At 39.1% G+C, this 15,212-nt stretch overlaps 1 protein-coding gene across 5 annotated transcripts in view; it reads left to right on the top strand.

Moving 5' to 3' along the window:
* Positions 1-15,212, top strand: part of MYO3B (myosin IIIB) — a 545,921-nt gene that overhangs the window by 221,538 nt on the left and 309,171 nt on the right. For all 5 annotated transcript variants that reach the window (XR_001007340.1, XR_001007338.1, XR_001007339.1 and 2 more), the window contains exons 9-12: positions 362-517; positions 12,391-12,487; positions 13,443-13,559; positions 14,065-14,169. Coding sequence is in view for 2 of the 5 variants with exons in the window: in XM_011991954.1 (XP_011847344.1) it covers positions 362-517; positions 12,391-12,487; positions 13,443-13,559; positions 14,065-14,169 (475 nt within the window). In the remaining 3 variants the exon portion in view is untranslated. The remainder of the gene's footprint in view (positions 1-361; positions 518-12,390; positions 12,488-13,442; positions 13,560-14,064; positions 14,170-15,212) is intronic.

Here is a 15,212-nt window from a genome sequence, read left to right as displayed (position 1 = left end):
ACACACACAAATCAACTTGACTCCACTGAAAATATTTTTCTGTAATGAAAATGCAGGTAGAAAATTGTCTGAGCAGTCTATATTTTCAGTGTTTTGAGTACTTCAAATTGATGGTAAAAATTGTGTTTTCAACTTTGCTTAAAACAAACTAAGACAGATTTCTGATGTTTTAATTAATTCAACTAATAGAGAATTACTATTTTTTCTACTTTCCGGTACATATTAATAAGGGAGCTGTGTATCATTAACCAATGATCAGGTTTTATAAATGAGCTTTTACCTTCTCTCTCTCCCCCATATTCATAGGTGAACAGGGTGTCTAAGATTGTACTTTGGATTGTTTGTTGGTTTTTGCAAACAGGTGTCTTATTAAGGATTTTGAAAGGCGACCTTCCGTCACACATCTCCTTGACCACCCATTTATTAAAGGAGTACATGGAAAGGTTTTGTTTCTGCAAAACCAACTGGCCAAGGTTCTCCAAGACCAGAAGCATCTAAATCCTGTTACCAAAACCAGGTACTGTACTCTCTTTCTTCTTTCTCCCTGTGGTTGTTTATAAAAATGTCATGTCATGTGTTTTGACTTGCCCAGCATTATTACTGGTAATTATCACATCCCTGCATTTTTAAGAGTTTTATTTACATGCCATTAAGTACTCCATGCCCAGTGGATGAGAGCAGGAGAGCTTCAGAAACAAACTGCCCATTTGTGCTCTTATGGCCAATTTCTCTCAAGTGGCTGAAATCTTACTCTGCCCTGGTGTTCAGTTAGCTCTAGTTAAAAAATCAACAAATATATATATTTACATTTAACAGAAATTTGGATTTTTTTTTTTTTTAACCAATAAGGGTAACTGTGGGAAAGCAACCATGGCTGACATTGTGTGAAACATCTTTACTTGGCTGTGGTAGACTGAAGAGCAGTCATGTAGGCTGTAAAGTGAGTTTTGGAAAGATTCTGAGCTAAACACTGGAGGCTGTTTCTCTGATGTGCTCTGAGACCATTTTCTCTTTAGTTCCAAACTCCTTAGGGTCGATTTAGTATTTTTAAGTAAGATTTTTCAGGTATTGTTTATTCTATCTAAAGCAGCCGTGATTCCTACCCTACCTCATCCTCCTTTTTTTTTTAGAAGGTAGATTTTTATAAAAATGTTTATTTTCAGGGGCAAGTGCTTTAAACAGTATTTCTTGGTGAATCGCTAAGAAATAGATCTTTGACTTCTGTCCAGAGGGTGGCAGAATTTCTCTTTAAAAAAATTAAATGCAAATAAACCTGCTTCCTAGGCTCAGCAATTATTTGGTTTTATGAAACCATCCAGGATGTAGATAAGCTCCAGTCCATTATTATTAAAAGAACATTTGAAGTACTGGAGGTGAAGAAAATAAAATATCATAAGTTGCAAGTTCCGGAAATACGTATTCTGCAGAAAGCTGTTTAGTAATCAAAAAGCCAAACACTGGCCTCAGAACTCTTGGAGCTGGAGGCGTAGTTTCAAGGTGACTATATTTTGCTGATTTTTCTTCCCTTTTGGATAGCTCAGAGTGGATTTTTTTTCCTACTTGCTTCCTTTTTCCACTGCCATTTCTGTTTCTATGGCCTCCCTACAGAGTAGAGAAATGCAGAGAAATTCTTGTGACTTGGGGTCTTTTTGAAGCAGTAGGAACTTGTGTTTAAACCCCAGGGAGCTGAAATCTCTTTTCTTCCTTGTTTTGTTCCTTTACAGCAGCCACCACCCCTACCAGCCACCTACACACACACACACACACACACACACACACACACACACACAGCACCACCACCACCAAAAATGAAGACGAAGTAAAAGAAAATACAAACTAAGCAAAAAACAAACCCAACATTTAAAGGGTATGAGTCAAATCCAACATCTCCTCCTTGTCTCCCTGTTCTGGGATTTGCCACGGAATTATTTCTAAGACTTCATTTGCCAAATTATCTGGATTTTCACATTTGCCTGACTTTCCCTGTCTAGATCTATGCTCTCTCTCTCTTTTATTCTTTTTGAAGAAAAAAGGTGCGGTGGCTCATGCCTGTCATCCCAGCACTTTGGGAGGCTGAGGTGGGCAAATCATGAGGTCAGGAATTTGAGATCAGCCTGACCAACATGGTGAAACCCTGTCTCTACTAAAAATACAAAAAATTATCTGGGCATAGTGGTGGGGGCCTGTAATCCCAGCTACTCGGGAGGCTGAGGCAGGAGAATAATCACTTGAACCCGGGAGGAAGAGCTTGCAGTGAGCTGGATCATGCCACTGCACTCCAGCCTGGGCGACAGAGTGAGACTCTGTCTCAAAGAAAAAAAAAAAAAAAAAACCAAAATCTTTCTCCTTTTACCATAGAAAATTGTAACACCAGCCTCTCTCATCCCCTTTCTCTAATTTCTCTTTATCTTTGTTAACTCCTTTGATGTCAGAAGCCTCATGTAGTGGCAAAGGCTTCTCACAGGGTCTTTGTAATCTCGAGTTTCACTCAGTGGTTTGTGTTTCTTTGAACTATCATTAAAAAAAAATACAACCTCACAAATAGGTATCAACACTTTAAACAATCACTTCCTTAGGATGTAGGAAAATTAATTCCAAAGGAAACAGAGTGCACGTAATTGACACTTAACCTGCCACCTCTCTTGTACTATTACTTCCTCTTGCAACTGGCAAAGAGCTGGCTACATAGATGTTTTTCAGCCCACCAGGAAAAACCCTCAAATACCATTCCATGCTGATAAATCAATATATTTAAAGCTGTGATTTTTCAAGTTAAAGCAGACAAAAAAAAAAAAAAAAAAAAAAAAAAAAAAAAAAAAAAACCCACACAGAAAAATTGAGGTGAGTGTATAGATGATTGAGGCCAAATTACCCACTCATCATTTTTCTACACAGTTATGGCCACCAGGCAGGCAGTGCAATGTGGTGGTTAAAACCACTGGCTTGGCAGGGTGTGGTGGCTCACACCTGTAATCCCAGCACTTTGGGAGGCTGAGGTAGGAGGATCACTTGAACCTAGGAGTTTGAGACCAGGCTGGTCACTGTAGCAAGACCTCATCTCTACTAAAAAGTTAAATAAATAATAAAAAGTAAAAGAAAAATTAGCCATGCATGGTGGCACATGCCCGTAGTCCCAGGAGGCTGACGTGGGAGGATCACTTGAGCCCAGGAGTGTGAAGCTGTAGCAAACTGTGATTGCACCACTGCACTCCACACTGGACAACAGATAAAGATCTGTCTGAAAGAAAGGAAAGGAAAGGAAAGGAGAAAGGGGAAAGGGGAAAGGGAGAAGGGGGGAGGGGAAAGGGGAAAGGGGAAATGGGGGAGGGAAGGAGGGAGGGAACCTATTGCTCTGCCAGGTTTGGGTCTCAGGCCAGCCACTAACTGGGTATGTTTTTAATCTTTCTCTTCCAAAGTTTCTTCTATAAAATGGGGATTATTTTGAGGGTTAAGTGAGTCAATACATGTAAAATGCTTAGAATAGGGCACCTTCCATAAATGTTAGTAGTAGAAGTAGTGTACAAGGCCTATTTAATTCTGAGTCTTTCATTTCTTTTTAACACTAACTACCTCTTGCTCATAATTTGTGCAAATTCATCTTTTTACTTACTGTAAAAGATCATGAAAATAAATAGTACTGAGGTACTGAATGTTAAAAATATCCCATTTTATCTCTTATTCAATATCTAATTTATTCATTCAAGAGGCATTTATACCTGTGTATGTGTCAGGCCCTGTGCTGAACAGAGGGATTACAAAGGCAAATCAGATGCAGTTCCTGATAAAGAGCTAATAGTCTGGTGTGTGATAGAGACAAGAATCAGGTGAGAACAGTTCAACATGAAAAGTACCTAGATAAAGGAATGCCTGGGATACCTCCCAGAGCACCTGGGAAAGACACCTAAGTCAGTCTGGGGTTGGGATGGTGGGGGAAGATGCCCCGGAGCTTCTGGGAAGATGATCCTTGAACTGTCCTGAAGAACAAATCGAAGATAGTCAAGGAAAGGGGGTTATTTGGGGTAGAGGGGAAAGAATGAGTGATGAGCAAAGGGCAAGGCACAAGGGCTAGAGAGAGCTTGGGGAATCTGGTGAACAATTAGTTGACATGGCTGGAGCTTGGCGTGGGGTAGGTGGGAGGCAGAGACAAGGTAGACAGCAGCCAGGTCATAATGGGCCTAAGGAGGTTGAATTTGTTTCTTAGGTGCTAGGGAGCTATTGATGAGTTCTAGAAAGTTGTTCTGATTGCAGTATGGAGAATGAAGCAGGGCAAGGCTGCCACTAAGGAGGCTAGTGAGCAGATCATAGTAATTACAAATGGCAGAAGATATTAAAATAATGGTATTGTCAGGACTTAGTGATGGACTGATTGAGGGAGATTAGGGAAAGAGAGAAGTGTGATGGGGCCTCCCCAAACTGGGCCGCCTCCCTGGCCTGGTTCACAATACAATCACATAGAAATTGCAAGACACGTCTTCATAGTCTATCAAATGCAATGCTGAGTACTTCCAGATATTACACTAGGCTTCCAGTTTTCTGCCCGAAAGAGAGTTCTTCAACGGTCTAACCAGTCCTGGGCCCTCCAGCTGAAGCAACTCTTTTGGATTTGAGAGCTGATACAGAGTAATGAAATGTATAACCTACAGGGAAAACTTTCTTACTATTCCTGCAAAGGTAAGGAATATTCTGTCCACTTTAGTACTTTTCCCAGGGGAGAGAGAAGTTGGTAGTTTCAGCGGGGCTGCAGGGAAGAATGCAAGTTCTTAAAGGATTGGGGAACACTTGGACAGGTGAAGGGGAAGGATATATATAGAGAGGGAGACATTGAAGACAGAAGAGAGAGGAAACAATGGAGGAAGCAAGAGGGAGTGGGTCAGGGGCCTAAGAGGAAAGTTCACCTTAGAAAGAGAGAAACTCTAAGTTGGGAAAGACACAGAAAGGTTAGATAAAAGTACTCAGAAAACTTAAGTGAGGAGAGGAGGTATTGTGAGGAAATTCATGTTGAATGGCCTTTATCTTTCAAAAAAAAAAAAGAAAAAAAAACTTAGCAAGGTTTCAGAGTTGGGAGTGGAATGTGTACTCCAGGGAAGTATCAAATCTTTGAGATAGTCACTATGAGGAATATGATAAAGGGTCAATTAAAGATAGACATCACGATTGCTTAATAGCATAGAAAACCCAGGTGGAACATAACTGAGCAGCATCCTATTGTAGTGAAGTTAATCCGTCTCTAAGATAATGTGTGTAGAGCATTCAGGACAGCATTTGGCACTAGAAACTCTCAGAAAATGTACCACCACCACTGCCGCCTTTCTCATCTGTCATCTTGATTAACTCTTAGCAGCAAGGAGTTAGGAGTAGAGAAAGCAGACATTATGGTCTTCTTCAGGCTGGAGACTGACTTCAGTGGACATGATGGGTGGGTAAGGAAGCAAGGGAATCGAGGTTAGTAGAAGAGTGGCCTTGGGATCTTTGGGGGTAGGGAAGAAAGTGACACCAGACTGCCTTATTGACTTTGAGACTGATCTAGTTCGGGGACTGGCTATTACAACAAAGATGAAGAGCAGATTCAGTGAGGGGATGATGAGGAAAGGGATTGTAGAACTGAGACCCTAGGAACTTTTGATAGATAATTAGGAACTAGGGATAGCTGAACTTGTGGGCAACTTCAGTGGAATAGAAAGAAATGTTTTTTAAGTGTTGACAAGTTGAGGAACTCTTAGATCAGAATGTGGAAAGAGTTAACAAAGTGATTGGTGGGACATGGGGAAACCAAAGACTGATATCAGGGGAAGCGGTAGAGAGAAAGGAAAATTGGGGATCACTTGCCGAAAAGGATGATATCAGAGTGTGATGTGAACTTTTAAAAGGGATTAAAAGAGATTGGTTAGGGAGAGCAATGGTTGAGAAAAGACAGAGGGGAGCAAGGAGAATACACAATTTCCCTACTCTGTCACAGTGAGGGGGTGGAAGGTAGTGCTGGGAGAAGAGTATTACAGGGAAGTGATCCATCTCAGTTATGGCACATATTCAAGAGTATTCAAGAGCAAGGCTAAGAATCATGGAGGGCTTGTTCACATAGAGCAGAAGCTGTACTGGGCATGGAGGGCTTGAGTTTGTTAGGCCCCTGTCTCACCTTTCCTGGTGTAACCATTCAGGCTTTTCTGAGTGCTTTTTTGGAAAGTTGGGATGTGATTCATCCCTATTTCACTATATATACATACATACATACATATACATATATATACACACGCACACATACATATACATACACATACACCCCCCCCACACACACACTATAGATATAGATACAGGACAGCAGAGGCACCTGTGGAGAAGTGACGTTGTACTATTTGAGATTTGATAGATACCATTACCTGATGCTGATTACAGTGTATGTATGACACCATTGGAATTTAAGTTTTTCCAGTAAATTATAATTGTGCCAACACATATATTTGATTCAGGTACAATAGAGCGGTTATGAATCCAAGTCTTACTCTTTTAAAGGAGGTTAAGAAGCCCTAAAACTATGTGAACAATGAGTTGAGGGTACATTGTTACTTAATCTGTTGGGGGTGTTTTTAAACTATTTGGTCATTTCCTTTATATCAGCACCTATTTCCTTGATCTGCAAAAAGGCTTCTTCCCCAAACCAGTTTCCCTGAATTCATTAGTATCATCTGGTATGTCATCATACTGTTAAGGTTCAGAGAAGTAGATTGAAAACATGCTTTTTATCACTTTACAAGGGTTATTGGGAGAAGAGTGAAACCACTCTGGAATGTGAGTGGATGCAGGGAAAGGACGCGGTTGTCTCTGCCACTACCATGAACTCAACCGTGAACCTCAGCAAAATTACAAGATCCAGCCTGCGGTGCCCCTGCAGGTGGCTTGGTACTAGCTGAAACCACAGATGTTAAACCCTAAATGCCAAGGGTCTGTTCTAAGTATTACTTGGTAGAAGAATTGAGTTGCTGGGGTTTTGGGTTTTTTTTTCTGCTCTGTTTAATGGATTGTAATTCTGCCCTTGCAATTTGCCTGAGGCTGATTAAAACAATGACTTCAGCTTTTGATTTCTTTTCAACCTGCAGCAATGACCTTTAAAAACAGATTTCTCACTATTTAACTGCCGAGTTTTCCCCAGTAATCCTTGCTCACGCTCTCCCTCCTCTACCTTCAAATGTGTGCATGCATGCAATCACATACACACACACACACACACACACAAACCACATATTATATACACTAATGGGTTCTTGGGTTCTTATGTAAATGAATAACTCCAGAAAGATTACTTCGTAAAGTGCCGAAGAAGCTTGACACATAGGAGGTTAAAGATCCTTTTACCTTCCTAACAGAAGAAATAAATCTACACCTTGCTATAATTAGTATCTGCTATCTATGTATACCTATATCTATCTATCTACAAATGAGCAAATAAGTTCGTTAATATTAATTTTATGCTGGTGTTACTAATTCTTGCTGCTTAGAGAAGTTGGGTATATCAAATACTGTTTAATATGATGAATGATAAGATGATGATTTATTGGGATTCTGGCCAAAACTGTGCTTAGATGAAAAATGGACAGATACTAGAATAAGTTCCACCCAAACAATTATCCTATTTTAAAATCTATGCATGGTATTGTTTGATAGATAGAGCCTTAAGTTCAGGGGCAAGATACAGCTCACATAGTTAAGGGTATCCAGCTGGTGTCTCTGTCCATATTTGACTCTCAGTAGAATAACGTCACTCCTCAATGGTGTGCTATTGTTTTTCTCATTCTAGGTCCATTATTATAGAGTTATAGTAAAATAAACATTTCTCTTTCATTGTCTCTGTTATCAAAGGGTGTATTGAATGGAAATAAAGATTTAGAAGAAATAGTCAACATCACTGACCTTCGTGTAGTAACAGTACTCCGTTCTCAGTTTTGAGTAATGTTTTCATTCTTTTATGGAATCCATTGGATGTAGTGATAAGGGAGTGATCCCTGGGTTCTCTCTATGGCCATAGAGGCTTTTGTCCTAGATTCTTGAGGACTGACATCTTCGAGCCTGCACCTTTTCTTCCTCATAGCTGGGGAGTGAAGGGAAGAACATATCCTGTCTCACCTACATGAAGTTCTTGCAGCCCTGTTTGTATCTACTTACATGGAAGCCTCCAATTCCACAGGCGTAATTGGCAGACAGAAAGAGGCTAATTGATTAATGAGTCACTTTTGGGCAAAATATGTTTGTCAATATAGTTCATAGGACTAGCAGCTCAAACAAAGAAGCTAGCAGGCCCAGTGATGGGATATTAGAGAGCATTGACACAGAAATGGTTTTAACCATAATGCAGATATAGAGATTAAACTAGAGTGAAAGCTGCAACACTTTAGGAGTTTATTTCATGAGAATAATTCCTCTAGTATTTGAGCCAGTTTGGTGCCCTCTGAAGCTCCTTTCCCACTCACTGGCTGGGCCAAAGATTTGAACAAAGACCCTCATCCTCTACCTCATCTATGCTCACTGTTGTCTTAGGGGAACTCCCAGCCTCTACCTCTGGCTCTGTCTTTCCCGTTCTTCCGATTCCATTCTTATGCTGCACCCACTTCCTTGGACTTGATGGTACAGACTTGCCCTCATTCCCACCCTACTTGATCCATGGATTCAGGCACCAGTTTCCCCTTTACCTGATCCCTGAAACCTAAGACCAGTCCTGCTCTCCACACTCTCCCGCTCCACTGCCTCACCGAAAGCAAACTCCAGGAACCAGGTCAAGCCAAGACTTTCCCTCTAAGCTCCAACTCGCAAACTCTGTTTGTCTGAGAAGCCAGCCTTGGTAGCCAACATACTTACAGACTCATAAAAACAAGCAGGAAATCTACGAAAAGCAATATAAACTTTACTGGAATTTGAAAACATCTTCTGAGCCATTAAAACGACAGTGCCTTACCACATACTTTTGATTTAGTAGAATGTTTTTTGCTATTTATCCATTCATTTATCTATGTCTTCATTCCTCTGAGCTTTGGAATACTCAATCCAAGTAGCTTTTAGTTGGACATCTGTAATTTTCACATTAAACGGGGAATTCTTCAGCAAAAACTGATAATAGATGCTATTCTCAAGTGGCACACTAGGTGGAGCATGTGAATTTAAAGGAAATTAAGATCTATAGTTACTAATGACACAAATCACTTAATAAAATTGAAAAAAATTAAACCAAATTTATTTTTATTAATTTCAACTAAAAATAGAGAAATATAAAACAATGTAACACTTTTTATAAGCTTATGTAAAGTCTAGGATAATGTTTTTAAAGGAGATAAAAATTGAAATAAATAATGCTTTTTCTCTACAATAGACCCTCCAGACCCCATAGCCAGAGGAAGAAAGTTAAGCAGGCGGCAGTTTCCAAATAACACTAGCTGGGGAAAGCAAAAATAGTGTTACACATACATATTTTTTTTTCTGGTTGAGAGAATGAAGTGGTCTTTATCAGAGTAGAGAAGTCTTGCCTCTACATCCACTTCTAGATTGCCTATTTCACTTTTAGGAGCAAGTATTTCTAAAGAATGTGATCGCCTGTAAGTAAGGAAAGAGGCAGTTAAAATTTTTTAAAAGTTATTTTTTGTTAATACAATATTATTGGAGAAGATTTTTTATAGGAGTCAAGCTCAGATTTACAGACAACATCTGCATGATTCTTGGAAGTTATATCTGTGAGACAGATTGGCATAGCATACAGTCTGCTTCAGGCTCAGAAGATACCAGTTTTGATCCTAGTGATATTGCATTGTGTATATTCACACTGAAAATTAAAACTTTCTACTAGACTGCATCTGTTTGTGAGACTGCAAGGAAGGTTTTGTCCATGCTTCCATTTTTAGTTGGCTATAAAAATGTCATCCAATGTGAAGGTTGGTACTCCTGAAGGAGCTCAGGCTGCCATTAAGTCCAGGTCAGGTTACTGAAGGAAAAAAAAACCCTGGAAAACTCACCACTGGTTCAGTGGTATTTTGAATTCTGACTTCTTTCCCCAATCTGCCTGTTACAATTTACTTCTCAGAGTCTTAAGATAGCTACTCCATGCATTCCTTCCAGGGTATTTGGTTATCTTCAATGAGGAGACAAGAGTGGAGAGTGCTTACTCCATCTTGACCAGAATCAGATCTGAGATAAATTTTTAATTATTGATTTTCTTTTCTTTTTTTTTTTTTTTTTTTTGAGACGAAGTCTTGCTCTGTCGCCAGGCTGGCATGCAGTGGCTTGTTCTCGGCTCACTGCAACATCCATCTCCCGGGTTCAAGCAATTCTCCTGCCTCAGCCTCCTGAGTAGCTGGGGCTATAGGCGCAAGCCACCATGCCCAGCTAATTTTTGTACTTTTAGTAGAGACGGGGTTTCACCATGTTGGCCAGGATGGTCTCAATCTCTTGACTTTGCGATCCGCCTGCCTAGGCCTCCCAAAGTGCTGGGATTACAGGCGTGAACCACCACGCTCGGCCAATATTTTGTTTTTTGAGTAACTTCAAGCAAAATTATTCTTAGGTTTTATGTGAAGGGGATTTTGATCAGAAATATGTTTCCTCCTGCTGTTTTATTTAACAAAATGGCTAGCTAGAGGCAGGCAGCAGCTCTTGAGTTTTAGTAAAAATCTGTATTACAAACCAATTTGATTTTTCTTTGCCATCACCAATATGTAAAGACACAGATAAATAATTATGTTTAATAATTTTAAAATGCTTAGGTTATAAATTTGATTTGATTAAATAAAAATTAAGCTTCATTCTACTTTGGACCTTTATATGAATTAGCAGCAAAACTGGTTCTAGGACTGGAGATGACTAATAGCATGCTTCAAATATCCCTTTTCAAATTTATCAGTGATGGAGACTGAAAAGTAAGATTTACTGTAATAGGCTAGAAAGAGAGAAATCAGTTTTATCTGGCCATTTCTATTTCATTATAAACTCAAGACTCAATATGAAGAGCTGATAAGTTTGCTTCTTCCTCTTTACCTACTTCTGTGAAATGCATGCCAAAGGGTGGGGTGTGCATCAAGATTCCATGACTTCTAGCTGGTACTTACCATAAAACTTTCAGTCAACACCAGCTTCTAGGATCTAGCTAGATGGTGGGTGATATCCTCATAAGCTGTGATGATGATGGGCATAAAAGTGATAGAGAAGAACCAAGAAGTTATGCTTCTGGGCTAGTGAATTTACAGTATGTAGGAGGACAGTTTATGTATGATTTTGTTTAGTCAGTGATATTTGGAGTAATGTGTGTAGTTATGCAAATTGATTCCAAATTTTAACAAGGATGTAAGAATAATAATTAGCACATGTTTTCAACTTTATTGCATTTTTATATCCATGACTATATGTGGTTTCATAGCTACCTGGGAGATAGACAGATCAGTCATGAGTAATTCTATTTACAGATGAAGAAAACTGATGTACTGGCTGTTAAGGGATTTGCTGAGTGTCTCATACCACAATGCTCGCAACTCTGAAACTAGGGTCCAGAGCTCTTCTAGCCAACGTGATCCCCCCATAGGACTGAGTAAATAAATAGGTACATATTCATAAAGCATAATACTACCCAGTGATTAAAGTGACTGAACTAAGTAGGTAGGTAAGTGGGTAAGGTAGATAGGTAGATAGATAGATAAATAGACTTTACAAATCATCATGTTTAATGAAAAAAGTAAGCTTACATTATAAAACCTAAGTATGATATCATTTTTATAACTAAACATACAGAACCTGTATATTGCTGATGGGTACGTATATGCCTCTGACTAATATTTGAAAATAGACTGGAAGGAAACCCATCAGATAGTGGTCACCTCATGAGAGAGGAGTGGGATGGGACAAGGGTCACAAAGGGATTTTAAATAAATAAGAAAAATCATAAACAATGATCAATTATTTGTTGTTTACTATATTAATCTCTGGAAGTGTTATGTAGGTTAAAAACTATCACAAAAGTTGGGGGTGGTACTGGTAGATAGAGCAAGGGGACCTCAAGGGAAGTAAGGCATTTAAGGCTGTACCCCAGTAAGAACCATGTGCCTGACACTGAGCAGAAATCAGAGGTGTTTATTCTGGAAGTGCTGTCTTTGGCGTTTAAGAAAAGCAAATACGTGTATTAGGTGAGCCCATTTGGTAACACTCCTCACTCTGGCAGAAAGTAGACCTGAACTATGGAGATCACTTTATCCCAACAGTTCTACAGTGGCAGGAGAAGCTTGGGGACCTGGACCGGACTTCCTGTCCCTGTTGCTGACGTCTCTGAACATATCATGTGATAAGATTGTGAATGAGCCATCCTTGCTGCCCACTTTCTGCTACATTATTTGCTGTCTTAATGCTTAAACTCTCTTGATAAATTTCTAGGCATGAGAGGATGCATACCAGAAGACCTTATCATGTGGAAGATGCTGAAAAATACTGCCTTGAGGATGATTTGGTCAATCTAGAGGTTCTGGATGAGGTACTAAATATTTAGTAGACAATTCTCATTGAAGACATTTGTTTCATGTGGTCTGACCTTTCTGTTGTAGAGCATGTCCTCCTCAGGTCATTTGAAAATGTAATGGTTTGTGTAGCCATGGGATGAAGCTCAGGGAGCATTCAGTCACTGTGACCATGATCCTGTGCTGTGTTTATTTAGATAGCCCCTAGAATCATGAAGAGAAAAGGATTTGGATTTTTCCAATAAAGCTCTTTATAGTGTAGCCTTAATGGTGGATTGTATCAGCTGAAAATATTTTGTTTGATAAAATTTGACAAAATATTTCAATTAACCCTTAAGAAGTTGTTTGTTCTTCATAAGAAAGAGCTTCATTTAGGGAAATCATGAAGTTAATATAGCTTGAATTCTAAATTCGAAGTCTCTGATAATCCCTACTTAAAATATGCATGTTTAATAGTGCTGTTAATTGCACTGGACCTGTTTATGCTGAGTCTAACTCTGGGGATTCTTACTTTCAATGTCTAAATCACTAAAGTGTAATAAAAAGTGTTTAATTCTGTATTTATGCCACCTAGGTTTTTAGTGCAGTGCTTTGAGAAATTAACTTACCATTTTGTCTGTGCTCTATCAGTAGGAACAGCCTATTAAATAAAATTTTAAATACAACATTCTGACTGGTTGAGATGAGTTCTTTTCACAATAACAAGTAAAATCTTTCTTGGATATCTCAGTGTCTTTTAGCAAGTCCTAAGTAGGCCTAATTCTTTCAATGTATTCCTATTTTTTCTTTCAAGGCAAATATTGGCATTGTTTTAATGAATTAGGATCGTTAGGGTCATTGTATGATTTAAATGAACTACTTTCATCTTTTAAAGAAAGATGTTCTTGGAAGAATAAATTCGTTGTCATTTTTAGAATCTATCCCTTGATTGGAAATAATATTTACTCTCAATACCATTTGTCCTCTTCTTAGGATACAATTATCCATCAGTTGCAGAAACGTTATGCAGACTTGCTAATTTACACATATGTTGGAGACATCTTAATTGCCTTAAACCCCTTCCAGAATCTAAGCATATACTCTCCACAGGTAAGAGATGTTTTAAGAGCATACTGCTCCTTAATAGGAAATTAAAACTCACAAGGCCAAATGAAAAGAAATAAAAAGTAAGAATAAAATTATGCTACCCTAGATGCATATACTCCAAACTGCAGATAGTAATGTAATACAAATGGAAGTTTTACATCTTGAGGATACCTTTTTAAAGCAAACTATAACAATCTTTATTGAGTGCTTACTGCATGTTGGACACTGGGTTACCTCACTTTTCACACCCTGTGGGACAGGTACTGTTGTTAAACCTAGTTGGCAGACGAGGATACTTAGCATAGAGTGGCTCCCTCTTAGCTCACGAAGCCAGTAAGTACAGAAGTGAAATTTGAACTCATGCCTGCAGGCTCCAGAACCTGTACCCTACAGTCTTCCTAATGCAACAAGTCCCCTAATAAGTGACAGAGTCTTGGTTTCATGGGCAATAGGTAGTGGAGTATTAGATGGTCCAGGGGAAAGTTTCCTTTAATTATTTTTCCTTCAGTTTTCCAGACTTTATCATGGGGTGAAACGTGCCTCTAATCCCCCCCACATATTTGCATCAGCAGATGCTGCTTACCAGTGCATGGTTACTCTCAGCAAAGACCAGGTAAGAACTCACCTTCCTTTCCTACAGAGTCACACGGTTAAGACATGTTCTGTCTTCCTCGTCAGCTCCTAAGTCTTCCTGAAACCTTTCCATTCTGGTTGCGGGTGCCGACCCGAAGAGACAGATGAAATGGCAGCTTTGTGGAACTTGTGCATAGATAAAGCCATAGCATCAGGAGAATGTGAAAATGCTTTTCAAGAAACAAAGCATTCACATCAAGAGCACTCATTTTCTCTGATAAGATATAATAAAAATGTTTCTAATATGAATATGATGAGAACAGTGCAAACACAACCTGATTACACGGCAATGATTGTAATAAAAATAGCATATAGAATGGCATAAGTGAAATTCTTTCCTATTAAGTTCTTAGAATTTTCATGATTCTGTCTTTTTTGTATGAAATATTGCACAGAGGTTGACAGCGACCATGCACCACACCATTTAGCTGCTGAAAAATTGTGATTGATTGGGTAGAGAATGAACAAACCTAAACTCAATGCTAAACACAGGCTCATCCATTTTACCTTTCTAGCCTTCTAATTCACAGTGCTGATATATCTAACCTTTCATCCCTCCTTTACTTTCAATAGGTATATTTTTCTTTGTTTCTTTATTCTGTTTGAAATAGAAGTAGTCTAATTTGGCAAGCAAATTTCCTGAGAGTATCACTGTGTGGATTTCCTAAGACCTGGGAAGTCCCAGCTTTGGGGTTTGTTGAGTAATAGATGACATTATAAGAGTGTAGATTACAAAATGGAATACATGGATTCACTGTAGCTTAGAAACTTAGCTCCTCCAAATTCTTGTTGTTCCATTGTACAGATGTACCATAAAGTATTTAATCAGTCCAAGATTTACAAGTCTCTGGGACTTGTAAAATGTTCATAGATTTCATAGGGAGGAAGTAAATGGAGAGAAATATATATTGTTTTTAAGTTAAGAAGTCACCTCACTGGCTGGGCGCGGTGGCTCAAGCCTGTAATCCCAGCACTTTGGGAGGCCGAGACGGGTGGATCACGAGGTCAGGAGATCGAGACCAT

Source organism: Mandrillus leucophaeus, unplaced genomic scaffold (assembly GCF_000951045.1).
Source record: "Mandrillus leucophaeus isolate KB7577 unplaced genomic scaffold, Mleu.le_1.0 Scaffold40, whole genome shotgun sequence".
Classification (NCBI taxonomy): domain Eukaryota; kingdom Metazoa; phylum Chordata; class Mammalia; order Primates; family Cercopithecidae; genus Mandrillus; species Mandrillus leucophaeus.
The sequence above is the reverse complement of the archived record's forward strand: the minus strand, read 5'-3'. Positions and strand labels throughout refer to the sequence as shown.